The 27,333-nt window shown below is 34.6% G+C and overlaps 1 protein-coding gene across 2 annotated transcripts in view; it reads left to right on the top strand.

The window, feature by feature from the left end:
- Positions 1-27,333, top strand: part of MED13L (mediator complex subunit 13L) — a 282,014-nt gene that overhangs the window by 15,621 nt on the left and 239,060 nt on the right. For both annotated transcript variants that reach the window (XM_046640123.1, XM_046640122.1), the window contains exon 2: positions 16,820-17,057. In XM_046640123.1, the coding sequence (XP_046496079.1) occupies positions 16,820-17,057 (238 nt within the window). The remainder of the gene's footprint in view (positions 1-16,819; positions 17,058-27,333) is intronic.

Genomic DNA, 27,333 nt, shown 5'->3' with positions numbered 1-27,333 from the left:
CTGCAACATGCTTTTTCCACTTAACATTGTCTTAAAATATTTTCAAGTCAGTAAATTTAGATATACCTCATTCTTTATTATTATTATTTTTAACAGTTGTATCCTCTTTCTGAGGATGGGATGTACTATTGTTTATTTAATCATCAACTGTGAGAAACATTAAGATTCAGTGTTTTTCCCTGTAATAGTGCAGTTATGCATTAAATTTTGATAGTTACAGCCATAAATTCTTTAAAAAGATGTGTCAGTGTACATTCCTATGGGCTATATATAAATGCCCAGTTCTTCCATCCTTGTCAGTAGTGAAACTTACTCATTTTAATTTTTTCCACTCTGAGCAAAAAATATCTCAATATTTTAATTTTCATTTTCTTTATTTCTAATGAGGTTATGAACATCTTTTCGTACATATAGGTATTCATATTCTGTGAATTTTCTTATTTTTCAACAGTGTTTAATCCCTCAAAAGCCTTTCATTTTCCTTTTTTATTTAAAATTTCCAACCACTCACTAATAGGAACCTGTATGTTATCAGACCTCTACATGTCATGCACATTCTCACCTCAGAGCTTTTGCTCTTTCTAAGAGTGCTTACTGAATGCTGCAGCTGCTGAACTGCTTGCCAGTACATGCATTTTCTCCTTGAGATCCTGATGAGGTAGATACTACTGTTCCTGGTTTTCAGATGAGAAAACTAAAGCAAAAAATTTAAATAACTTGCCCAAGGTCACACGGCCAGCAAGTGATGGAGCTGAAGACTACAGAGCCTGAACGCCTAACCAGTGCATTGTATTGTATGCTCTTCTCCTGCGTAAATCCTTTTAGGGCTTCTGTGAAGCTCCTCCAGCTATTCCTAACGTTGGTCTCTTTCTTCTCTGAGCCTTTTAAAAATTAACAGTGTAGACTGGATAATTTAGCGCAGGCATGAAAGTAGAAATCACTAGAGCATATAGATTTGTCTGAGATTAATGGAGTGATAATACAGTTTACATTTTTTTAAAGTTTTATCAGAGATTAATGGAGTAATAACGCAGCTTTAAATTTCTTCCCACAGATAGGCAGATAGATTTTTTTTCTCTTAGACTACTTTATTCTAAATTGGGGAATCATTTGGAAAATGAAAAATTAGGATAGCTTATTGTTTTGACCAATGACTGGGGCAAGGTAAAAACCTAGGTAATTGCATAGTCTCAAAAAAAATCCACCTCACTGAAAGTCTTTTAGTTTTTTAGAAATAAAAAGCCAGTTGCTGACATTCTCATATCAAAAATGATGTAGTATAGTAACATAATCCTGTGCTTATTGAAAAATAGAGAAGTAGCTTAAACAAGATAGAAATTAATTTCTTTTTTATATACCAGCAGCCTGGAGGCAGGCATTTCAGAACTGGTTTGGTTACTTCTCGGTCATCAAGGGACCCAGGCTCACTCTTTGTTGTTATTCCATTGTCTTTATCACAAGTAGCATATTGTCCAAGATGGCTGTTCAGACTCTTGTCATCATGGTGGCATTCTAGATAGGAAGGAGGAGGAAATGTAGGAAGGCCACACCCTTCCTTTTTAAGGAAATTTAGGAAGTTCCTTACAACCCATCTGGCCATGCTTGTTAATCTCAGGGAGGCTGGGAAATGTAGTTATTTAAGTGGGCACCGTTCTTATCCCCAGCAACAGAGAGTGTATGTTACTGTGGAGGAAGGAGCTGTTCATGTTTGTGTAGCCAATTAACAATGTCTGCTATACAGAGAAAATAATGTAAATTTTTGTTTATAGGTTGTTATTGCAGTTGGGCAAGAAATCATCCTAATGTCACTAATGAACTTCATTAAATAGTTTAGTTCCCAGAAATTTCACAATAGTTCTCTTTTAGTTAAGGTTAATAAATATAAATCATTAACCAGTGTTCTGATGGAGTTAGGTGTGAAAATAATTTTTCAAAAATATTGTGTACTTTTTAAAAGATATTCACAGTTATCTTGGAGATGCACAAGATGGTACTTTGGCGATGTTAAGAATAGCTTTTTTTATTTGAGAGATTTTTTTACATGGATTCTTTCGTTAATACATATATTTTTTATTATCCTTATTGAGGTATAATTTACGTAAGAATAAAACGTACACATTTTAAGCAAGTAAGAACAGTTTCAAGAATTTTGACAAATGCGTATGTCTGTGAAATCACCCCTCACCTCCAGGCAACCCCTGATCTGCTGTTACTGTAGATTCATTGTGCCTTTTCTAGAATTTTTTAATAAATGGAATCATAGAGTATGAAGTCTTCTTTCTCTGACTTCATATTGTTGCTTTAAGTAGGTCACTCCCTTTTATTGCTAAGTAGACCCTTGTATCGGTAGACTTCAATTTGCCTATCCATCCATTTATTGATGATTGTGAACTGTACTGGTTTTCATCTGCTGGTTTTTGTGTGTGGTATGTGTTTTTATTTCTGTAAATAGCTAGGAGTGTACTTGCTGAATGATGTGGGAAATACAGGCTTTACTTTATAAAGCACTGCTAAACTTTTAAAAAATGGTTGTACCGTTTTACATTCCCACCAGCTATGTATGAATTCCAATTGCTATTCCAAGGTAGCAAAGATTCTCTTACGATTTCTTTCAGGAGTTTTATAGTGTTAGTTATTAGGTTTAGGTCTGTAATTAAGTGGTTTGGGTCTGTGATTAAGTGATCCATTTTGAGTCAGTTTTTTTGTGTGATGTGAGGTAAGGGTTGGAGTTGTTTTTGCATGTGGGTATCTGGAAAAGACTGTGCTTTCCCATTGAGTTACCTTGACATCACTGTCAAAAATCAGTTCAGTGTATTGAATGTGTGTGTGTATGCAAGGGTTTATTTCTGGACTCTGCATTCTGTTACTTTGACCTACGTGTCTCTTATGCCAATGTCACACTATCATGATTATTGAAATTTTATAGCATGTTTTGAAATCAGGGTAGATTCTCCGACTTTGTTCTTTTTCAAAATTGTTTTGGCTCTTCTGGGTACTTTGCATTATCAATGTAAGTTTTAGAATCAACCTGTCAGTTTGTTCAAAAGACCCTTCAAAGATTGAGTTGTGATTTTGTTGAATCTGTAGATCAAATTGGGGAGGATTGGCTGTTAACAATTTTAGGTCTTTCAGTCCATAAACATAATCTAGTTTTCCATTTCTTTAGGTCTTTAATTTTTCTCAGCATGGTTGTGTTCTTGGTGTACGGGTCTGGGACATGTGTTTTCAAATTTATCCCTAAGTAGTTCATGTTTTTCCATGCTGTTATAAGTGGCATTGTTTTTAAATATTATTTTCCAGTTGACTGTCAGCGTATAGAAATACAATTAAATTTTGTATATTTATCCTATATACAGCAACTTTCCTAAACTCAATTATTAGTTTTAGTAGCTTTTCTGTAAAGTCCTTTAAGTTTTGTAAATATACATGATGATGTCTGTGAATAAAGATGATGTTATATTTTCCTTTCTGATCTGTATTCCTTTTGTTTCTTTTTTCTTGCTTTATTTCACTGGTTAGGACCTACCGTAAAAGTTGAATAGAAGTGCTAAGAGTGCACCCTTCTTTGTTCCTGTGGGAAGTGTTCAGTCTTTCATCATTAGTTGTGTTAGCTCTATGTTTTTGAACATCCCCTTAATCGGATGAAGTTCCCTTTAATTCCTAGTTTGCTTCATTTTTACCATGAATAGATGTTGAATTTTGTTAAATGTTTGTTTCTGCGTCTAGTGAGATGATCGTAGGTTCATTTTGTTCTTTTAATATGGGGAATTACACTGATGGGTTTTTGAACTAAACTTGATTCAAACTACATTGATGGAGCTTTGAACTAATTCAGCTAAGCTTGAATTCCCAACGTAAACTCCATGTGGAGGGTGTGTTATCATTTTTGTATATTGCTGGATTTGATTTGCTAATAATTTACCAATTTTTTTAAATCCAACTTTACGAAGGATATTGGCGTGTAAATTTCTTGCAATGGTTTTGTCTGATCTTGTAATGTTGGTTTCATAAAGTGATTTGGGAAGTAGTCCCTCCTCTGTTTTCTGGAAAAGTTTATGTAGGACTGGTGGTATTTCTTCCTGAGATGTGTGCTCGACTTTACCAGTGAAGCTGTCTTGGCTTGGAGGATTCTTTGCAGGAAGGTTTTAAATTATGAATTCCACTTCTTTAATAGATACAGGGCTGTTCAGATTTTCTGTTTCTTTTTTGTGTTAGTTTGGTGATTCTTTCAAAGAGTTTGTCCATTTAATCTTAGTAATTGTAGTTACTGGCATAAAGGTGTTTACAATAATTCTATTCTTTCAGTATCGTTAGCATGGGAAGTAATTCCTCCTCTTTCATTCCTGATACAGGTAATTTGTCTTCTCTTTCTCTGATTAGCCTAGTGAGAAGTTCGGCAATTTTATTTATCTTTTAAAATAACCAGCTTTTCGTTTCGTTTTATTGGTTTTCTCTAGTGTTTTTTTAATATTTTGTTTATTCTCTTTTCTTCATTATTTCTTTCCCTCAGTTTACTTTTGGCTTAATTTACATTTCTCTTTCTAGCTTCTGAAGGAAGAAACTTAGAACAATTTTACACCTTTCTTCCTTTCTAATATAAATTTTTTTGTGTTTTAAAGATTGTCACCTGCTAACATCTGTTGCTAATCTTCTCTTTTTTTTTTCTTCTTCTTCTCCCCAAAGCCCCCCAGTACATAGTTGTATATTCTAGTTGTAGGTCCTTCTGACGCTGCTATGTGGGATGACACCTCAGTGTGGCCTGACGAGCAGTACCATCCGTGCCCAGGATCCCAACCTGCGAAACCCTGGGCTGCTGAAGTAGAGCGCAGACGTAACCACTCGGCCATGGGGCGGCCCCTCTAATATAAATATTTAAAGCCACAGGTTTCTCTTTGAGCACTTGTATCCCACACATTTTGGTCTATTTTCATAATCAGTCAATTCAAAATATTTGCTAGTTTCCCTTGTGATCTTTTTCTTTGGTCCTATGTGTTTTTTAGAAGTATTATTTACTTTTTAGATTTTGCAGGGGAATGAGGATGTTCTGGATATTTTGTTAATTTCTAATTTAATTCTATTCGGAAATTTCAGTTTTAAAAATTATATTTATATTTGTTTATGGCCCAGCGTATGGTTTCTCTGGGTGAATGTTCCATGAGCATTTGAAAAAATATGTATTCTGTTGTTGGGTATAATGTTTTATAAATGTCACTTTGGTTATGTTGGTTGATAGTGTTGTTCATGTTTTCTATATCCTTATTGATTTTCTGTCTGCTTGTTCTATCAGTTGCTGAGAGGAGGCCTGTTGAAATCTCCAATTATAATTCTGGTTTTGTCAATTTCTCCTTTTAGATATATCAGTTTTTGCTTCATATATTTTGAAGCTTTGTTATTAGGTGCCTACACATTTGGGATTTGTGTCTTGAAGAATTGACATTTTTATCATTACAAAATTTCCCTCTATATTCCTAGTAATAGTCCTCTTGGAGTCAACTTTGATATTAATCTAGCCACTTCAGCTTTCTTATAATTTGTGTTTGCACAATATATCTGTTTCTGTCATTTTCCTTTTAACCTAACTTGTCTATATTTAAGGTGCTTTTTTTGTGGTTAAAGTGGATAATATATAGTTGGGCCTTTTAAAATTTTATTCATTCTAAGAATTTGTCTTTTAATTGTAATAATAGTTAGACTATTTATATTAAATATAATTATATTGGTATGATTGGGTTTAAGTCTGCTATCTTGGCTTTTCCCCCATCTGTCCCATTTGTTCTTTGTTCCTTTTTTTTTTCCTCTTTTCCTACTTGCTTTTGGATTTCTTCAATTTTTTTGATGATTCCTTTTTATCCTCAATATTGGCTTACTAGATATACCTCTTTTACTTTTTGAGTACTGGTCAAGAGTTTATAATATGCATCTTTATCTTATCACAGTTTACCTCCAAATAATATTAAATTCCTTTATAATGCAAAAACCTTAGAGCAATATACTTCTGTTTTCTCCTTCTGGCTTTTGAGCTATTGTTGTCATACATTTTTCTTCTGTATCTGCTATACAGTCCATGATGTATTATTATTTTTATTGTAAACAGTTAGCTATTCAAGAAATTAAATGAGAAAACATGTTTTATATTTATTTATATATTAACTATTTCTGGTGCTCCTATCTTTTGTGTAGATCCCGGTTTCCATCTGATATTTTTCTTGCATCTGAAGAAACTTTTTTTAGGCATTTATACTAGTTACTTTTATTGCAGTGCAGTTCCATTGGCTTCTGTTCATCTGAAAAAAAAATCTGGTATTTTACCTTCATTTTTGAAGGATATTTGTGCTTGATCTAGAACTCTAGATAAGGAGATTTTTTTTCCTTTCTATGTGTTCCATTGTTTTCTGGCTTGCATATTTTCTGATGAGAAGTCTGTTGTAAATATTGTCTTTGTTTCCCCTTATGTAATGTGTCATGTTTCCTCTTGACAGATTTTAAGATTTTTCTTTTTGTCACTGGTTTTCATAAATTTAATTTGATGTGTTTTGGTGTATGTTTTTTTTTTTTTTTCATGCTGCTTTGGGTTCACTGAACTCCTTCGTTCTGAGATTTATTGTTCTCATGAAATTCGGGGACAATTTGGCCATTATTCAAAAATGCCTTTTTCCCCTCCCTTCACCTCTTTTGATTTCTGAGACCCTAATTACATGTATATCAGATTGCTTGATATTATTCTGACTGCCTTGGCTTTACTCATTATTCTTTCTGCTTTTTAAAATTCTCTGTTTTTCAGCTTGGATAATTATATTGTATGTTTTCAAGTCCACTGACCTTTTTTTTGGCATTACTTAATCTGCTGTTAAACCCATTTAGTGCATTTTTCGTTTCATATTTTGCATATTTGAGGTATAGAAATTTTCTCTCTTCCATTTCTGTCTTTATTAAGTCTGTGTTTTCCTTTAAATCCTTGACCATACTTATAATAACTGTTTTAAAAAATAATTTTTAATTCCATCGTCACTCTAATTTCTGGGTTTGTTTCTCTTCACTGACTTTTCTTCTGTCCATGGGTCTCCTTTTGCTACTTCTTTGAATGTCTGGTATTTTTTATTAGATGCTGGACATTGTGAATATTATGTTGTTGAAAATCTGGATTTTATTTCTTTAAAGATTTGAATGTTGTTTTGGCTGGCAGATAAGTTGCTTGTAGATGAGATACTGATGAGGAGGATGATGATTTCTGAGGCTCGATTATTAGGGTGGGTTAGAGCAGTCTTTATGTTAGGCCTAGTTTCCTGCTTTTGAACCGTGACTCTTCTCTGGTCTCTATTTAAGGCCCAAGGTATTTAACAATGTTTTTCACTCTGTTCAGAAGTAGACTGTCTCCCAGCTTTGTGTGAGCTGTTAGAATGATAGCTCTCTAGTAGTTCTTTGCCTGGCCCCGTTGAATTTTACTGTTTGAATGTGCAGCTTAGTATTTAAGAACAGTCTCAAATGAACCTCTATCAGATCTCTAGAGCTCTTTTTCTGCATCTTCTCTCCTTTCTGGTGATGTGCTCTCACAAATTCCAGCTGCCTCAGGCTTTATGGGACCCACCTCATTTGTTTTCCTTCTTTCAGGAGATCCTAGCTCTGTTATCCAGTATCTTAAAACAGTAGTTTCATATTTTTTGTCTAGATTTCTAGTTTATGGTGAGAGGACAATTCTGGTGCTTCTTATTTATATGTGTAATGTCATATTTGCCTGTGTATGTTATTCTAGTTTAGGGATCAGCAAACTTTTTCTTGTAGGACTGGAGAGTAATTAATTCAGGCTGTGGGCATACAGTCTCATTTGCAACTACTCAACCCTGTAGTTGTAGTGTGGAAGCAGTCACAGACAGTATGTAAATAAATGGACATAGTTCTATGCTAATAAAACTCTTTATTTTCAAAAACAAGTGGCCAGCCTGCAGGCTACAGTTTGCCAATCTCTAACCTAGTTGACTGAGATACAAACAATATTAGAGTTATGAAATCTTATGGTTTGAAGGAAAGAATTCTTGTGATTCATGTTTCAGATTTGAAAGGAACCTTATAAATCATATTGTCCAATCAACGCTTTGATGTTTGAAACCATCTAGTATTGACCAGTTTCTCCTTAAGCCCCCATATCTGTGATTCTCAGGGATCTCAGTCAGGGATTCTTTCTTGAGGGAGTGCTTGCTGTTGTTGTTTTAATCATCAGTTTTTCCATTTGATTCTCTGTCACCACTTGGCTCTGGGCTGAGCAAATCATATTCATCTTCTACATAGCAGTTTTTCATATAATTGAAGACTTTTCAAATTTCTTCCGAATCTTCTTAACTCCATATTAAATTCATTCAACTTAATTCCACTGTGGCTTTATTCTTTCATATGATTTTTGCTGCCATGTTTATTTGCTTGAAAGGATTGAACATAAGGCCATATAGCCTCTAGCCATATGGCGTGTTTAGGTTTCCTCACTAACCTAGTCCTTCCTCTGTTAATTTGTTCTGCTCTATCTAGACTCCTCTCAAAGTATGGAGCTAGGAGCTGAAAGCAGCATTGACCAGTGACTTGATAAGGAAGATCTGTTGTATAGGATCTAGATACTGTACTTTTATTAATGTGGCTTAAGATGGCAGCAACTTTTTTAGTAGTTGCTTCACATTGTTCAATTATGTTAAACTTATGTCAGATTATACTTCTGAGCCCTTTTCACTTATGCTTCTGCTAAAACAGCTGCTTAACTTTTATCTTTGTTTTTAAATTAATATTGGTAAACTGAGGGCTGAAAAGAAATTACAGTTGAGGAAGAAAAAAGTTACTGTGAATCAGCAAAATATCTATGTTAAAAGGCGTCTTCGATATACAACTTGATTTTATGGGGAATTACCACATTGCATTTTTCACAACATGAAAATACCGTATTAGATGAGAATTGCATGGGATTGTCCAGTGTCCTGTTGTCCTCAGCCCCTCCGCAGAGGGAATCCCTGGCAAGCTGCTTAGCTATGAGTGGAAGAGTATGATTAGAGCTAGGTGGGAGGGAGCATGCAGGTGGAAGTATGTCTCTGCCCAGCTGGAGTTTTGATCATCTAAAATGGAGAAAAGAAACAGACAACAACAATACACTGTTTTAGCACATGGTAAATAACCTTTTGGCTTTTGTGACACAGTTTATGGGATACTAAGTTGTTCTTAAGCTTAGGAATTTGTCTAGAATCAGTCTATAAAATGGTACAAGTGGGTTCTCAATATTAGTAGTAACTTTTTGTATGCATTCAGCGTATTTTGTTACCACATTTTTGGTTAGTTTTATTTATTTTTTTTTAAATCAGAGTTGTGTTCTTAAACAATCAAATAAGTCACGTGCTGCATAACGACATTTCAGTCCACGGTAGACTGCATAGACAACGGTAGTCCCATGAGATGAGTACCGTATGGCCTCTGTGTGCAGTAGGCTGTACCATCTAGGTTTGTGTTAGTACACTCTGTGATCTTCGCACAAGGACAAAATTGCCTCATGAAGCATTTCTCAGATCCTATCCCTGTCGTTAAATGACGCATGACTGCAGTTCTAAAAGGTTTATACGAATAGCATTTCCCTGGTCTCCGACCCTATTTTACCTTGTCTAGAGGCAAACACTTTCATCCCCTTTTGTTGATTGTCTTGATTCTTAAGAGTTTCTAAATACTAAGCTTCTAGTTACTTTTAGGTTTTTAAATTCTGTATCTTTCACTATGAAGATGAGGAATTAACTCATTCTTGCAAGCTCCTACAAAGCAAATATACTTTTCCCATCCTTCCATTTTACCAGAGTAGTTATATAGTAATTTTGGTTAGCTCAGTATTCAGTGTTAACATTCATTTGATTATTTTAATATATGGCTTAGCTGTATAGTAAACTGATTACTTTTCCTTTTCTGGTAACTTGAAGATGGTAATTATCTTCTTTTTTTTTTGTTGTTTACTTCTGTATATTTTTAACTAACTCATCCCCAAACTTTTTGCCTTTGAAGCCTTTCAGATATATCAGGTGTCCTGTCAGTCTTCTCTTTGTTGACGAAGTCTTTCCTGGAGCCATCTGACCTGTAGTTCTGTGGATTTGTTCCCCTCTACGGTGGTGTGCAGTTGACAACCTGGAATCATCTGATTGTTCTCTGTAATCTTAGGGATTCATTTTGCTCCCTCCCATGTTGGATCTATTTCCTGAATCTCACATCTTCTTACTTGGTTTATTCCCTTTTTTTGGTAGGGGACACCTCCAGTAGCTCCCTGAGAAAGGGTGCTTGTTTTAAGACCTTGCATATTTTAAAATGTATTTATTCTATTTCTATGCATAAGAGATAATTTAGATTGGCAAGGATATCTTGTTTGGAATAGTTTTCCTTTAGAGTTTTGGAGTTATCACACCATTGCCTTCTTGCTTTTGGTATTGCTGTTGAGAAGTCAGAAATCTTTCTGATTCCTGATTCTTTGTATGTGACCTCTTCACCATGTGGAAGCTTGAAGGACTTTCTCTTTGTCTGCAGTGTGTTGAAAGTTTGTAATAATATGCCTTCCCCTGAGTCTCTTTTAAACTGTTGTTCTGGATCCTCAGAGAGCTCTTTCAATCTAGAAATTCACATTCTTTTTTCTGGGAAATTTTCCTAATTATTTTATTGATCATTTCCTCTTTTTCATTTTCAGTGTTTTCTGTTTCTGAAAGCTTTTGTATTCTATTTTGAACTTCCTAGGCTGCTCCTCTGATTTTGTCTTCCCCAACCCACTATTTTTCAATTTTGTTTATTTGTTTTACTTTCTGAAAGATTTCCTAAACTTTACCTTCCAGCCCTTCTATTGAGTTTTATCATTTTTGGCATCATTATTTAAAAATTTCCAGGAGCTCTCTTTTAGTTCTCTCTTCTTCTTTTCTGAAAAGTTTATCTCTTTGAGAATATTAATGATAGACTTTTTGAAAAGTGTTCTTCTTCCGTTGTAGTCTGTTTCCTCCAAGTTGCTTTTCTATTCATTTTTTGTCTCTGTAATTCCTCAGTGGTTTTTCTCAACTATTTAGTAATTCCTGCTTGTCTGTTCATGTTTAGGGATGGTAGACTAAAAAACTGCTTGAAGTTCTGAGTATGTGAGTGACATTTGTTTGCCCTACATGTCGCTGATCTGGGTTGGCTCCTTAGTTGGGGAGCCTCTGATGTCAGTATCTTGAGGTCTTTTCTCTTGAGCTGGTCAGATTTCCCAGAAAATGTTTTCTCAGGCTCCTTTCTAGGGGATGAGAGACTGTCTGCCACCTTTCTGGGTGCTGAAAAGGAGCTGGTGGGAGAGAGTGGTTTTTGACCTTCCTTCTGTAATGCTCACCTAATGCACTGTTTTCACTCTGGTTCCCTGCCCTCAGTGCACCTGTGTCCCCAGTCCAGACACCCTCAATTTTACTGGCCCCAGACAATATTCTTCCAATAAATTTGCTGTGTTAAAGACAGGCAGTGGGGAGGGTACCTGACTTCTGAGTGCCTTCTAAGCAGGCTTTCAGCAAGTTTTCCTTATTTTATCTCCTCTTTGCCTTTCATCCCTACTTCCACAGATACTTGTGTTTGTAATTCCTGAGGCCGAGGGGATTCTGTGTAAATTGGGTTGTATCTCTGCTTTCTTCATAGCTAGGATTCAGTTTTCTTAGGTATAATAAGCCTCTACCTCTTGAACATCTGCTTCTTAGCTTTCAAAATCTTGATGCTCTCTTCTCCTCTCCTACCTACCATTGTGATTTTATGATTTGAGGGGAAAAAAAAACAAAGAAACAAACTTCTTTACTGATGTTTTAGAGGGATTTAAGAGAGAGCAAAAGCAGATGTGTGTGTTTACTCTGCCGTCGTTACCTCGAGCTGAGTAGTTATGTTTTAACAGAAGTTTTCTATTATCCTGACTTTTTTCCTTCCTATGACTTGAATTGAGGGGCGACTTAATATGTTTACCCTGTTTCCCTGATCTACTAGAGGAGTGACCCTGTCACAGGAGGAGGTGAGTGAGGCCGACTTGGAGTTTCCTAGTGCTCTCAGGGTAGCCTCTGATGATCGCAGCTGCCTTTTCTACACACCATCCTAGAATCCTGCCTGGGATTGATATTAAGCTAATTGCTCTGTAGTTTGAGAACTCTTTCTTTCAACTCTTTCTTGAAAATTCAGATGTCTTCTGGCAGCTGTCCTATTCTTAGTGATCATTCTAAGGCATCTAATAAAGGTTCAGTCTGATTTACGAGTTTCCTTTGTGAGTGGGATGTAATTAGCCTGGGCAGGGAGACTGGAACTCATTTATAGTGTCTAGGTCAGCTGTGTCACTTCACAGGTCGGGAAGCTGAGGTGCCCTGAGATGGAGTAGATTTCCTAATATCATACAGGTAAACAGTTGAAAACCTAGGGCTTGAACCCAAATCTCCTGACCTCCAATCAGTGTTCTTTCCATGATACTACACCGTGGGTTCATTTTTAACAAGGCTTGTTAGTTTTACTCTATTCCATGACCTCTGAATACAGTTTTAACTCCCGGGAGCCACATTTCAAGTATATGCTGTTGGTCATGAGGGATCTGATTGCAGTGGGTCAGTGCAAATAAATAACCTCTACTGGGAGAATTTATCAGCTCATTTCCTATGTATAGTACCTAAAGAATAGGGCATTAAGAATCAATATAAAATTTCTTTAAATATGTTCATGCTGTTAGAAAGTACATTTATCCAGATTCTGTTGTAATCTATTTAATTTGAACCATTCTGAAATGACTCTAGAGGTCTTCTGTTTAGGCTATTGGAGTCTCCCCCTGTTTACGTTCAGTTTTCTGAGGATCTTGACTACCTGCACAACAGATACCAGCCATTGCTTAGAAAATTTCCCTCCAGTCTCTCCTGCTCTTAGAATAGTTATCTTCTTGGTTGGTTATATATATCCTCTAAGAATTAGCTTGTATAGATGCAGTCTGATAGTCGTAACATGTAAAAGAAGGCAAATGTGTAATTATCCGAGTGAAATAAGTGTCTTTTATTCTTGGGGTGGTGTGTGGGCACTCAGACTAGTTTTCTTAATACCTTGGAAGACTAAAGAAAGCTTCATGAACTTTCTTAAATTAGAAAGCATGGCCATGAGCACTTGTCTAAATTGAGTTGATGACAGTTTCTTTGTACTATTTTATGATCCTCTAGGGCTAATTTTTACCATTAACCCTATGAAGCAGCATGGCAGAGTGGAAAGAATATATACTTTAAATCCAGTTGTATTTGGGATCTGCCATTTCCTACCTGTGTGACGATGGGAGAATTATTTAGCCTTTCTGAGTGTTAATATCTTCAGCTGTCTGTTTATGAAGATTAGAAGTTATATATGAGGACTCTAGTGTGATGCCTCGTATTAGAAATGATATGTGAAGACCGTAGTATGGTGCCTGGTATTAAGTAGGTGATAAATAAATGATGATGGTTGTGCTTATTATTATATATATATGTACATACTGGTTTTGTTCCTTATATATTTTAATTTCATCTTTTTGATTCTATATTTTAAAAACCATGTTATTTTAAACTTAAGTTATGAATTGTTCATCTTTGACAGTGAGAAATACTGCATTTTTGGGGTAATTTGTATCTAGAAATATTTTAAAAGATTGCTTCATAATTTTGAAATCATTAGATAAAGAATTTTGAGTCTTGGAGGTATATGTTATCAGAAACTGGGTCAATAGAACTCTGTGTGGAATTGATTTTTAGGTATAAACGTGATCATGGCATATGAGAACATATTTTAGTCTAGTTGAATATACATCCATGATAGGAATTCTTTTTCTTCGACAAAGTATTTTAGTTATCACTAAGTCGTCTTTCCTCTTATCAAACATTAATACAAAACTTAAAGTTAAGTCTTTGAAAGTTCAGTTTCTACTTAGTTGTCTCTATTAGGCTTGAATGGTGTTTCATTGTCACATTTTCCAATGAAGACTGGTATAATATTTAATTTAGCTTTAAGGTAAAGGAACTAAATTGTTTTAAAATAATTGGACATTTTCAGTTCTTTTGGCTGAATTAGTTATGAATTGATTGTTTGTAGCCTTGTTGTTATGCCACTTGCATTTGTGTTACATCACTTGCTAGAACAACTCCATAAAGAATATAGAGCAGGTGGCAGTGGCTTTCCTTTACCACTGAGACCCTAGAAGCACCGATAGGAAGTTAGTGGAAGTGCTAGGATTAGGAAACCGTTCTCTTGAATCAAAGCCAAATAGTTTGTCTGCTGCACCATGCTGGATGTTACAGGTGAAAGTATTCTAGTGAGTACATTACTGTTCATAGATTTTCTGGGGGGCTTACTCACTTGATCTTTAAATCTCTGATATCAATCTTAATTTTCTAACCTTTTAAATATGGTTAATGTAAGTATTAGTAATTCATATTAACTGGTATCTTTTTATTCCCCCTCTCGACTTCCTCCCCCTCCCATCCCGCAGTATCCTTAGGCACAGAACACTAGCTTAGGTGATAATAAGAAAAGTTAATCTTCTACTTAACTTTTCTGATTTCGGTTGCCCCTTTTTAGACTTTTTATTTAATTTCTTTCTTTGACACTTATTTAAAAATTGATATTGGGCTTTCTGATTAAAACACACACACGCATTACTTTTATTTGAAGAAACAAAGAAACTTGTGTGACAGAAAAACACACAAAGGATATGAACAGACAATTCAAAGGGAAATAGTGGTAGTACTACTAGTAATGTTAACAGCATCATATGTACTTTTTGCCATGTGCTAGGCACTGTCCTAAGTGCTTTATGTATGTACTAACTAATTTAACCAACTCTATAAATACCATTATCCTCATTTTACTCGTGAGGCAGCTGAGAGACAAAGGTTAAGTAACTAGCTCTAGGTACTTGCTGCTTATAGCTGGTAAGTGCAGAGTTGAGATTTGAACCCAGGAAGCCTGCCCCAGGTTATACTTCTGATTAAATATATGATAATGACTTCCTCTAAGCAGAACAAGGATTATAAATTAGTACAAGGACATACCATTCTATTAAATTGGCAGGTATTTTAAAAGATATGCAATTTAGAAGGAGGTTATTTGTATTGGTGGGACTATTAATTGAAAAGCAGTATGGTAGCACTCATCCATGGGTCTTAAAATATTCATATTCATTGGTAATTCTACATCAGGCAGTCTCTCCTAAGGAAATAATCAGGAAAATAACACTGTTCAAGGATGCTCACCAATTATGATAATTATAATAGTGAAAAAAGGGGAAAGATTGTCCAGTTGTTAGGGAATAAATTGTATTTTTTCCAAACAGTGAATAAATGTTATGCAAACATTAAAAATTCACTATGAAGAATCATTAGTGATATATACAAATATTTATAATAAATGAAAAAGCAGGCTATAAAACCATGCGGTATTGTTCCAACTTTAAAAATGTATATGTACAGAAAAACAAGAAGGACATACAGTAAGATGCTAATAATTATTTCTGATGTGATTATAGAAAATATCTCTGGTTTACTTTTTATTTATATTATTTATTTTTGAGCTTTTTGCATTGGCTGTGTAGTGCCTTTATAGTCAGAGGAAACCAAGTAGCATAAAAGGAAAGCCTAAATGATGCCAATACCAGCTTTTACTAAGAATATTCATTCGAGATTAGATTTGCATATCTCACAGTGTAAAAAGATAAATTACTGATTTTCAGTTTTAGTTTGGATATTATTTTTGGAACCATTTTTTTGTGAAGTCTTTTATTTTGGATTGAGGAAAATTGATATTCTTTTCTTAAATGTGTTCATTATAGTGATTGATTGTTTTATCACTTTTAAATTGGCTTCAGTTATATTAGTGGAAGATACAGTTATTTTTCTACCTGGTGGTACTGGGTTTTTGAACAACAACTTGTTGACAAAACTTATTAATTTGGTGGTGGGGAGTGGGAAGGGACAGTGTGAGTGAGTAAGGAGTGAATGCAGGGACCCGTGGACTGTTTGCTGCAGAAGTATATTATGGATCAGTTTTACTGTCAATTTTGGATACATAGTTGTAGTTTATAGCTTCTTAAGTAAGGAATTCAACTTTTGTTTGCCTTAAAACATCTTTGAAGTTTAGTTCCTTAAACCTAAGATTTAAGAAATTTTAAAATATAATTCTATGTAACAAAACAAAGATATGAGTTCTGCTCTCATCTGGTTTAAAGTTCCCATGTTTTAAAATGTATTTAAAAAACAAAAGACCACATTAGGGAATTGTTATAGAAGCAAAGCTTTTCTGTGTGCTGCATGTTAAATAACATGAATAAATTGTTGGTAACTTTGCATCAGTTTTATGAGCAGCTTTTTTTGGCATTCGTAATGAAGCCCATGGTACTGCATGCTAATAACTATTTCTCTGATTAAAAAGGATTTAAACTGTAGCTTCTGGATGGGAAGAAATTGAGGCACTCCTTTAAAAGAAATTGTTGCAATTCTGCAAACTTACTTTTTAAACTCTGATTTCTATATATAATTTATGAATGAATAAAGAGCAATAACGTAGAAAATAGTTTTATACAGAGAGACTTTACACTAAATGTTTAGGTAAAAAATGATTCAAAAGAAAATAATGATTATCTGTTTGTTGTATTTTGGTATTTAATATAAAGAGCTAGGTAGAAGTCTTGATAGGAAGAAATGACTTTTTTTCCTCTTTAAAAACCAAGAAGAATTGACATACATTATTCAGTGGGCGAAATCTTATGATGTGAAGTGTAGTGTAAATATTTATTTTCGTACATTTGCTGATTTGTGTTGTAATTTTCTTGTCTTTCCAGGCTGAACTCACGGGAATCAAATGGCGTAGGTACAATTTTGGAGGGCACGGGGACTGTGGACCCATAATTTCAGCCCCAGCCCAAGATGATCCAATCCTGTTAAGTTTCATCCGCTGTCTGCAAGCCAACTTGCTGTGTGTATGGCGTCGTGATGTCAAACCAGATTGCAAAGAGTTATGGATATTCTGGTGGGGAGACGAACCCAACCTGGTGGGTGTAATACATCATGAACTGCAGGGTAAGGTTTTTGTTTTTTCTTAAAAATTACTTGGGTCATATACTTTTGGAACAGTGGTAAATTCTGAACAGGTTATTAAGACTAGCTGAGAAGAAAACCCCAAGTGTTTCATGGGTGTGTCTCTCAAAAGGAGCATTCTCACTCACCCCTCCTCTTTCCACTCCCGTTTTTTTTGAATTCTCTTGTCCTTTCCCACATGCTGGGAATCAGAACCTTGTGAGCCACTATTATTAAAGGAAAGTATTGTGTCCCCTGGGTATGTTGGTTTGGAAACAAGGCTAAAATTCAGTTTTAAAATGATAGTGAATTGTGAGTAATTAGCAAGTTAGTGAGATGAACAGAACTGTTTTCTTGGACTGTGGCTGTTGTGGTTCATTTCCAGCTGAACTCTGTGGAAAATAGTGAAGTGATAATAGAAACATAGCGCAAGCCTTAGTGGACTAAATTATGAGATGACATTGGGTAGTATTTTGGAGAAAGATTAACATAAAGGTTCTGGTCTGATTTTGGCATGGTAAGTTTTCCTTTGCTTTGTTCCTACTTTTTATGTAATTAGGGGATTCTAGGAAATATTTGCTGCAATGTTGCCTAATTTTTAACTTCAGATTACATCTGACATCTGGAAACTTTGAATTAATATAAGAGTTTCATTATTCAGAGCTACTTTTTTATATTTACCACAGATTTATAACCAGAGGAAATTTTACCAATATTCTTTGTATTTCTAGTAAAAGTTTTACCTCTTTACCTAAATGTTTGTATCTAATATGCTAAGGAATTTTTCTAAATCAAGACTAATTCTAATGTTAGGATAGGGCATTAACTCCTTTTGACTTAGTCTCCTAGAGCCAACTTTTATGATGTTCAGACTATATTTTGTTAATTTGTGGTTGAAAAAGTTCAGATAGTATTTGAAATGTTTTGTTAGTTGATATGTTTAACATTTTTTTAAGGAAGGAGCGAGACTAACTTGAATGTATATTTGAAGGTCTGTTCTAAATAGTGCCTCAATTTCCCTAAAGGATTTCCTGCCAACTTCTGACACCTTCCTAGCTTTTCCTTGCAGCCATTTTTTATCTGTGATATCTCCTGCCACAACAGCCAGAGGGCAGTAAACCACAGTGGACTAATTGAACTGTTTACGTTTTAGTCCGTTTGTCTATTCAACTCAAACTTTCCTCCTCATGTTTTTTAGAGTGTTTGTTTTATAAATGTAAAAACTCTTTCTGGGTAAGATTGCTTACTTAGCTGGTTAATCAGCAAAATCTCAGAACTTACAGACATCTCAAAGCTTATTTCATGTAGTGAGCAGGGAACTCAGGTAAGATTAGTTTCATACATCTGGATTCTGTTTATCAGGATTTTAAAAATAAGATACCTCCTAGAACATACTTACAGAGTTTATATTTATCCATTTAAATATCAGTGTATATTTTTGTTCTTTTAAAAATTTTATACATGTAGTAGAAGAATGTAACATTATTGATTGTTTTAGTTTCTTTTGCCTTTATTTTTCCTGATTGTTTCTGACTCTTAATCTCCTTACATTTCTCTACTCCACATTGATCCCTTGTTTTAACTTTTTGGTCTGGTCTTTATTTGTTGATGATTTGTGCTGCAAATCATCGTTTTATGATGATGATGAAACCAAACACAACTGTTAATTAGGTTTATTTAGTTGATGTATAGGGTAAGGTTGTTTATATCCATACCAAGAAAGCACATGATCAGTGTTCTTAGAAATAACTCATTAAGTTATCGTGTTATTTCTCATGGACTTTGTTACTGAGTTAACAGAAAGACTAGGCTATTTAAATTTTTTGTAGTTGCTTTAGATTTCATATGTAGATTCATTAATAAGTATTTTTGTGGTAAAGAATTAAGCAAAGATTAACTTCTTTTTAAATTGTTTTTATAAATTACAGAAATACTGCATTTTAGTTAGAAAAATAGGAAAGCAGAACCGCCAAATGAAGAGAACAAAGAAACAAAAATTCTGAAGTCTAAGACAGTGTGTTAATATTTGGCGTTTTTATGTGTAAATGGAATTGGTGTCATACTGTTTTGTAACCCAGTCCTTTTCTCTTAACATTATGTTGTGCCTGTTTTCTCATGAGAATGATTACTTTCTATTTTTATTTGCTTTTTCGTATTGAGTCCAAAAATGGGGTAAATTGTTTATTCCTTTGCATGTCGCCAGGGAAGTGTTACAGTGAGGAAACAATCCTAACTTTGTTAAGTACATGTACTCTTTTTACTCTGTTGAATTTGTGAAAGTTATGAGGCTGAAGCATATGAAGTATCCATTTTTGTAGGTAAAAGTGGATGAAAACAGTAGTTTTATCCGGTTCAACGTAATATTAGGAAGTATTTGAAACTTAATTAGAAGAATGAGTGGCGTAAAGACCACTTTGATTCCCTGTGGGAGAATGTGGCGTGTAGAGCTATCATCAAAAAGGGATACAGAGGGAGTATTTTAATTGGTAGTCATACAAATTGAGGATATTTTGGAATCACTTTCATTCCCTAATATATGTAAGAGTCATTTCATTTTGGGTAAAATAAATTTTAGTAGAACCCTGTTAACTTTAAGCATGGTAGTACCATTATTTGCAGCATTTTCTTTTTATAAGGACATTTTACTTATTGTTCCTTAAAATGCTTTTTAGTTATGTTATGAGGCGTTTCCCTTTGTGTTTACAGTGTCCCCAAAATAGCATACTACTAACATCCTGACAGTAAAATATACTACCAAAGCAACCATCTTAGATTTAAATGTGTAAGGTATCCCGATAGAAAGAGAATAATCCTACAGGATACACACACAAGTTAGTTTTATAATATTAGACTCTTTGTTTAAATGCTTGAAATATTTTTGAAATAGTCTGAGAGAAGACTAAAACACGTTTATAACCTGTCCCTGTCACTTGCATAAACACATTTGGGCTCTTGTGGGGGGACTTGCTGTTTCTATTGTGTGGCATAGTGGTTCAGAGAATGGGCTTGGGTTTGTATCCCTGCTCTGTCACTTGCTAGCTGTGTATCCCTGGTCAATTAATTTAACTTATTGGTGCCTCAGTTTCCTCACTGTCAATTGGGTTATAAGGATACAAAAAGTTAAAGTACTTAAAACAGCACAGAGAACCATCTGTAATTATAACTATTGCTGCTGCTACTATGATGACAACCATGAACTTGTACATCAAAATTAAAACGTTTTGGCATTTTTTAAACAGTTGGTTTATTCTGCATAGCATTCAATGCTTGCTAATGTTCATCAAATATTACTTTTTTATTTTTTTAATCGATTTCGTAATAGTTTACATCATTGTGAAATTTCAGTTGTACATTATTTCTTGTCTGTCACCATATGAGTGCTCCCTTCACCCCCTGTGCCCACCCTCCACCCTCCTTCCCCTGGTAACCCGTGAACCGTTCTCTTTGTCCTTGTGTTTATCTATCTTCCACATATGAGTGAAGTCATATGGTGTTCGTCTTTCTCAGTCTGGCTTATTTCGCTTAACATAAAACCCTTCAGGTCCATCCATGTTGTTGCAAACGTCAAATATTAACTTTTAAAGTGTGCCTTTGAGTTGAAGTAATCATATTTTTGAGTGTGAGTTTTAATGTTTGGGTGGAGTAACTGGGAATAATAAAATGTTAGAGCATCAAAGCTGCCCCCTGCTCATATGAAATTTGTCTAGACTTATGCTATAAACAAAATTTCATAGTGAATCTTGAATTGTGTTATAAAGAGGTCAGAACTTCAAGATTTGAGTCTGTTGGATCCCCTGTAAGGTAGATTTGTAACTTTATTGCCTTTTCCACATAGTGGTGTTTAAGCAGGGCACTGGCTGAGCACCAAATATAGGTATGTGTCCTTCCTTGTGTTCATACCTCTATCAGTGGGGCCAGTTATAGGGGTTTGATGTAATCTCTACCCTTGGTAAGTTTATAGACTAAAAAGGGTTTAAGACAAGCACACAAATATGTATAAAGTGGAGAACACTGTATGTATGTAAGAGAAATACACAGGCATGCGTTACTTAATGATGGGGATACTTTCTGAGAAATGCGTCGTTAGACAACTCGTTTGTTGTTGGAATATCATAGAGTGTACGTATGCAAACCTGTATGGAATAGCATACAGCACACCTGCCTCTGTGGCACTAATCTATGGAACTGCTGTTATATGTGCAGTTCCTCATTGACTGAAACATCGTTACCTGGCGCATGACTGTAGTAGATTGATTACTTTCCAAATGGGCAGACATGCACTTGCAGGACTAATGCGTAAGTGTTCCATAAACTTATAACAGCAACATTGTGAGCCCTAGTGCCAAACATTCTTGGTTTCTGGTCCGTTTATTCAACCTCTAACTTTTGCCAAGACCTAAATTGAAATTTATTTTCCTCTAATTTAGAATATTCCCCAGGTTGTCTTTTTTTTTTTTGGATCCTTCAGTGATATTGGTGTTATTTGAAGGGAACAGTTCGGTTGTCCTGTCAGATGTTCCATATTCTGAATTTGTCCAATGTTTCCTCATGCTTAGATTGAGGTTGAACAGTTTTGGCAAGAATATCGAGGACGTGATAATGTACTTCCTGTGGCATTGTCTCAGAAGCCCAGCATGTCAGTTTATCCCAGTATTGATCCTACTAAGGTTGATGGCTTGGTGAAAGTAGTGTCTGCCAGATTTCTCCAATGTAAAGATACCCTTTTACTTTTGTAATTATTAGGTAAATTTGGGGTGAAACTTTGAGACTGTGTGAATATCCTCTTCCTCAACAACTTTTCTCTCTGGCATGAGGAAAAGCCTCACTTTGAGCCTATTTAAAAATGACAGAAAACAACGTGAATCATTTATAAAAGCAGTGAAAAGATCAAATGAAGACTGCATGCTTCAGTCACAGGAATGGTAGGGAGGCAGAGCAGAGGAGAAAGGAAGAGAAACACTGAAGATCTGCAAAGGCAAATTATGGGGGCAAAGTCAAACCCTGAAAATGAATAGCCCCTCACTGACGAGCATACTAAGAAGAAACATGTGACATTGAATTTTCTAAAATCATAAGACAATAAAGTATGTAGGAATATGTTATTGTGTTACTTATAGTCCATGAATTTTCTGTTGGGTTTTGGTGATTTCTTATCTTTGACTAAATGAAATGAAATAATTTTAATCAGCATTGTAAATGGGTTTATTCTCAGTTGAGATTAAAAAAGTTTGCTTTCTGTGAAAGTGACAACATATAAAATTGACAGGAATGACACTATCTCTGGGTAAAATGTCATTCAATTTGAGAATGTCTTCCCAAGACAACATCTGATTCCTGTCTTTCCAGCCTGTTTCTGTTTTTTCGTTATTGATGGTCAATTTATGGTTCATTGAAATTAGTCTCTGACTAAATTGGAAAAGAATTTTTTTACGTTGTTTGGACTTATTTTTTCTTCAAGTATAAAATTCTGTTGATTTTGAAAACAAGTGAATTATATTATTTTTAGCATTCTAGATTTGTAATATTTTATGTACCAACACTTATGTGGAGATTTCATTACATGGTGTTTACAGTTCTTGAAATCGTTAACACAATGCACCTGAAAGTAAATTTTTCTTTTAACTTTTGTATTTGTTGTTATTTTGTGGATGATAGGAGAAAAGCACATTTGTATTTCATGAAAAACAAGCACTTTTAGGGAAAACACATGCCAGCGGTAGATGGTACCTAGCTCTAAATAGTTTATAAAGTAAGTGTTCTTTATTTTCACTGGGATCTAAATTCTTCAAGTCTTGAGATAAAACTTCTGATTTTTAAAATAATCATGGTATGTTCTATTTTCCTGTGTTTAGCTTTGAAAAAATTAATTTGCTAAAGCTGTAAAATAGTAATAGCTTTTATTATATGATAATTATCCAAATGATTCTAGTGCATACTTACTGAAATATTAGATTTAATAGAAAATGGTAAATTATATCCTTAAAAAAGAAAATAAAATACTTATTAAGACTTTGGTAAGCAATAAATTTATATTGTAAAATTATGATAAGAGCATAATGACTTCAGAATTCTTTCATATGAAGAGTAGAAAAAGATATAATGGCTTAGATAGAATTATTAAGTTAAATATGCTTGAAATTGAGAGAACAAGCTAAAGTCTAACTTTTGAATGTAAATAAAATCAATGTGTTACAACAGGCAACTTACTGAACCATGTAATTAGTTTTTTCTATGAAAAAATGAGACTTTTTATACTGAGATTGTGGTGAAATAGCATGTAAGGGCTTACGTTCTAATGATAGGAAAATTAAACAATTGGTAAAAAAATATATTTTAGAGATTATTGCTTTAAGGATAAGTTAGGTCTAATCAGTTGATTTTGGGGGGATTTATGTTTTGGTAAGTACAGACATTATGATCTAATATTTTTGCATTGATGTAAAGTCACCTACTTGTATGAAGTAAACCTGAGGAAAATCCCCCATTAATGAGGTATTAAAATCACCACTGGAACAAGTTGGGTTGAAAATTAACCTAAAAGTTGATAAACTGTTATTTGGTGTCATACAGTTTTTTTCCTTGATATGTAAGTAATTTTAGTGATAAATACATTGTGACTGATAATGAGTATTTAGTCTAGCAATTTTAAGAATAGCTTTTTTGATTTTTTTCCCATTTATGTATGTTTTATTTCAAAATCTTATTCTTTCATAGAAAACTTTAAGATTTAGAAGAGAGTCCTGTACATAAGGTAGTATTAAGATTTCTTTGTCCAGTAAAACAATTTCTTTGTTTTATCTCTTGTTCAGAAAGGTTGATGTGTAAGAATCTGAATGTGGTAAATTGGAGAAAAAGTTTGTCTTAGTAGAATTTAGGGTCTCATTAATTCAAGAAAATATTATATATTTGAACGTAATATTCAAATGTTAAAATTGAGGTAGGGAGCTAAAATTACATATATAGAGAACAACTCTTTCCTACAAAATTTACAAGGAAACCCATTGCTGACATGAATTTACAAGCAAATTCTTTGCTGACCTATTCAGATGGCATTAGGTCAGTCTTACTCTTTAGAGTATTTTATATAGGAGACGAAATAAAAAGTCCTTAAAATAAAACAGGGGTTTTCTAAGGAAACAAGAAGGTGGGAATGGATCTTGGTGGGTCATCACTGAGAGGACTCAGTGAGTGTCCTCTCTCCCATTTATACTGTTGCAGTTAATGTACCCAGAGGGAAACTGAAGCTTAGAAAAAGTCTGTGACTTAGTTATGTCACTAGTCATAGTGGAACCCAAACCCATATTTTGTACCTTTTAAAATTGAAACCATTATCGTCTGTGAAGCAGTATGTAACATGAAACTATGTGATTGTGCCATATAAAGTGAATAAATCAACTTTACCATACTATTTTAAATAAAACCTACGTAACTATTACAATTCTGTTGATAACAAATCAAGTCTATTTCCTGTACTTATAGAAGGAACACTGGCTTGCATAATTCTGGACAGAGGACTTAAAATCTTTTTTGATTTTAAATGTTTTCTATAACACTTGGCAAATGTTGATTCCACTAGTGTCAGTGTGTATACATTTAGTCTTGATCCTCTGATCTGAGCACACACCAAATTGATAACAGGGAAGTAAAAATTAAATAAAAATAGTTTTATAGTCAAAAACTTGACATGGACACAAAGCATTTGAATATTTAAACTTGATGTGAGATTAGCATTTGCTTCTGTGAAGTATATTTTGAGGCATCTGAAAAGGTGGAATTACAGATCTGTTGTTGTTGGAGGTCTTTTCCTTCCCTTTCTTTTTATGGATCTAACAGAGCCAGATCTTGAAAATCAGAAGCATGTAGAAAAAGAACATGGTAACTATTGGGTGAAGCAGGAGGTGGTTGCTGAGGCTGCCACTGAGTTAAGTTACATGGTTTCTGGAGCTGTTTAAAGTATAGTAGACTAAACCGATTTATAGATGTCTGTGCGTAACTTTCGTGAATAGTTGTTTGAAAAAGTCTTTACAAATGGTTTCCATTTTGTTCTGTTTTATGATTCTTGAGCAAATGGTAACTAGAATTGGATATAGATACACTCAGCAATGAGCATTAGTAGGAACTAAGATTTTTTTACTCTATAAAAAATATTTTAATGGTAGAAATAAGACATAAATAGGCTGCTTCTCCCCACCCCCCCAAAAGATCCCAACAGTTTAGAAATCTGTTTTAAGGCCGAGAGAATTATGAAATTGCGTTATGTTGCTTTAAGTGTTTCATTTCTGAGCTCCTGTCCTGATGCTACCTGAAGAGATTCTCATTGAATATCATCATGGCTAGTAAATGTTTGATAATTTTCTTTAAAGCTCCATCTATGTAAATATTTTTGAAGAATTTTTCACAAGTAGTGGGCCACATACCTATTTCTTATAGACCCGACATTGATAAAATGCACTCTTTGTATAATTGGGTCTTGTTTTGATCCTGGCTCTTTCATACCGTGATTTGGCAGAGAGTTCAAGAGAATAAGCATTATCCTCTCGAGGCCCATCTAGGATTGAACGAAAGGGCTTCTATAATATCCACATGATCATACAATTAGTTCTTTTTTTTTTTTTTGTACTCTGATAGTGTAACTGAATATGAGCTGGTTGTCAGGGTATTGCGGTAGAATAATACCCTGTAGTTTGTAGTTAATCATGCAGCAGAACTGGCTTGTTTAAAAAAAATTTAAGAATAAGATGAAAATTGGATAAAGGTGGAGTGTCTCTCTGTTGAGAGAGATTGTGTGTATACAATGGTAAAGAGAAGGTTAGAGCATTCACAGATGTGTGTGTCATTAGAAACCTCTTCCTCCTGTTTAATGTAATGTCGTATACAGAATATCTTCCATTTAAAAAATTACCTTTATTTATGGCTTTGCTAGCCTTGGGGGAGGTAAGCCTTTTGCTAATCTTCTCGAAGGTGTTCTTTCTGACACCAGTAGGAAATAAGTAAATATTTGTGGAATGACTGCGGAATAAGGAAAGTGTGAACCTCTTCAAGATGAGGTCTCTTCAGTAAGATTATTTTATTTTTTCACAGGTAATCGTGGACTTATTTAAATGTAAGCAGTTTTGATGTTTGCTATTTATAAGAGGGCATGTTATTTACACTGAAATGTAATAGTCTAAAAGAGAAAAATTTAGACGCGCTCAGTTCAATTTCCGGAAGTATATTTTTAACTTATTTTAAAAGTAGCCTAGTAGATATTAATAATGGAAAGTACACCTGCCTTGCCATTCTTGGACAAATTACATACAACTCTGATTGTTTAGGGAGGAAATAACGTTTCTTGATTGTGACTCTATTGTGGAAAAATTTACTACGTCATTTATTGATTTCATGCAGAGAGTAACGAGGGACTCTTGATTTGAGTAGCAGGCGTGGTGGGGGCAGTTTCCCCACTGCTGCAGTAACGGCTTCCTTAGCCAGAGCTCAGCCAGAGCCCTCCCTGACCCATCCTCAGGAAGCACATCCATTTTACAAAAAAGGCTAAGTGGCTTAAATATAGCGTTATCCGTGACGATGCAGATACTCACGGATATCAGTTTGATTCCCAGTAGGGTTGGGGCAGTGAGCTGGAAGATACTCAGGGGCCAAAAACATTTTCATGGGATGTCCTGGGGTCAGTACTGTTTCAGCTCAGTTGCCCACACATTTAAATTTATAGTAGTTTGTAACAATAAAATGATATATGAGAGGATGTTTTAAAGGCTTTCTTTGAGCTTTATAAAGTATTGTCACTGTTTAATGATCTTTTGTATTTAGAATTACCACCATATATTTATTCAATAGATATTTATTGAGCCTACATTGTGTTAAGTGCTGTGCACAATACAGAAATGGATCAAACTTACTCTGTTTTTCAGAAGCTGACAGTCTAATAGGGGAGATAGCATATGTGCACAGAGCATTATTGCAGATGTCCTAAGAGGGACACAGTACTATTGGAGTGATAGGGAAGGAGGCAGAGCTTTGAGGAAGAGTTGATTCTTGAGCTGAGCCTTAAAGAATGGGTAGAATTTGGGTATTTGGTTACGTGGGTATGTCAGGGCAAGCACAGTTCAGGTATATATAGGAATTGCATGTATAAGGATATAGAGTAGGAAAGTTTGGAATGGCTTTTTTGGGAAGAGTTAACAGATGAGAAGTTGATTGAAAATGCATGTTTGTGCCTGATAGTGATGGAAATTAAACACTAGGGTAAGGAGTTTGGACTTAATAGGTAGTTGGGGGTTTT

Source organism: Equus quagga, chromosome 15, assembly GCF_021613505.1.
Source record: "Equus quagga isolate Etosha38 chromosome 15, UCLA_HA_Equagga_1.0, whole genome shotgun sequence".
NCBI lineage: Eukaryota > Metazoa > Chordata > Mammalia > Perissodactyla > Equidae > Equus > Equus quagga.
This window is presented reverse-complemented; position numbering and strand designations above follow the sequence as displayed.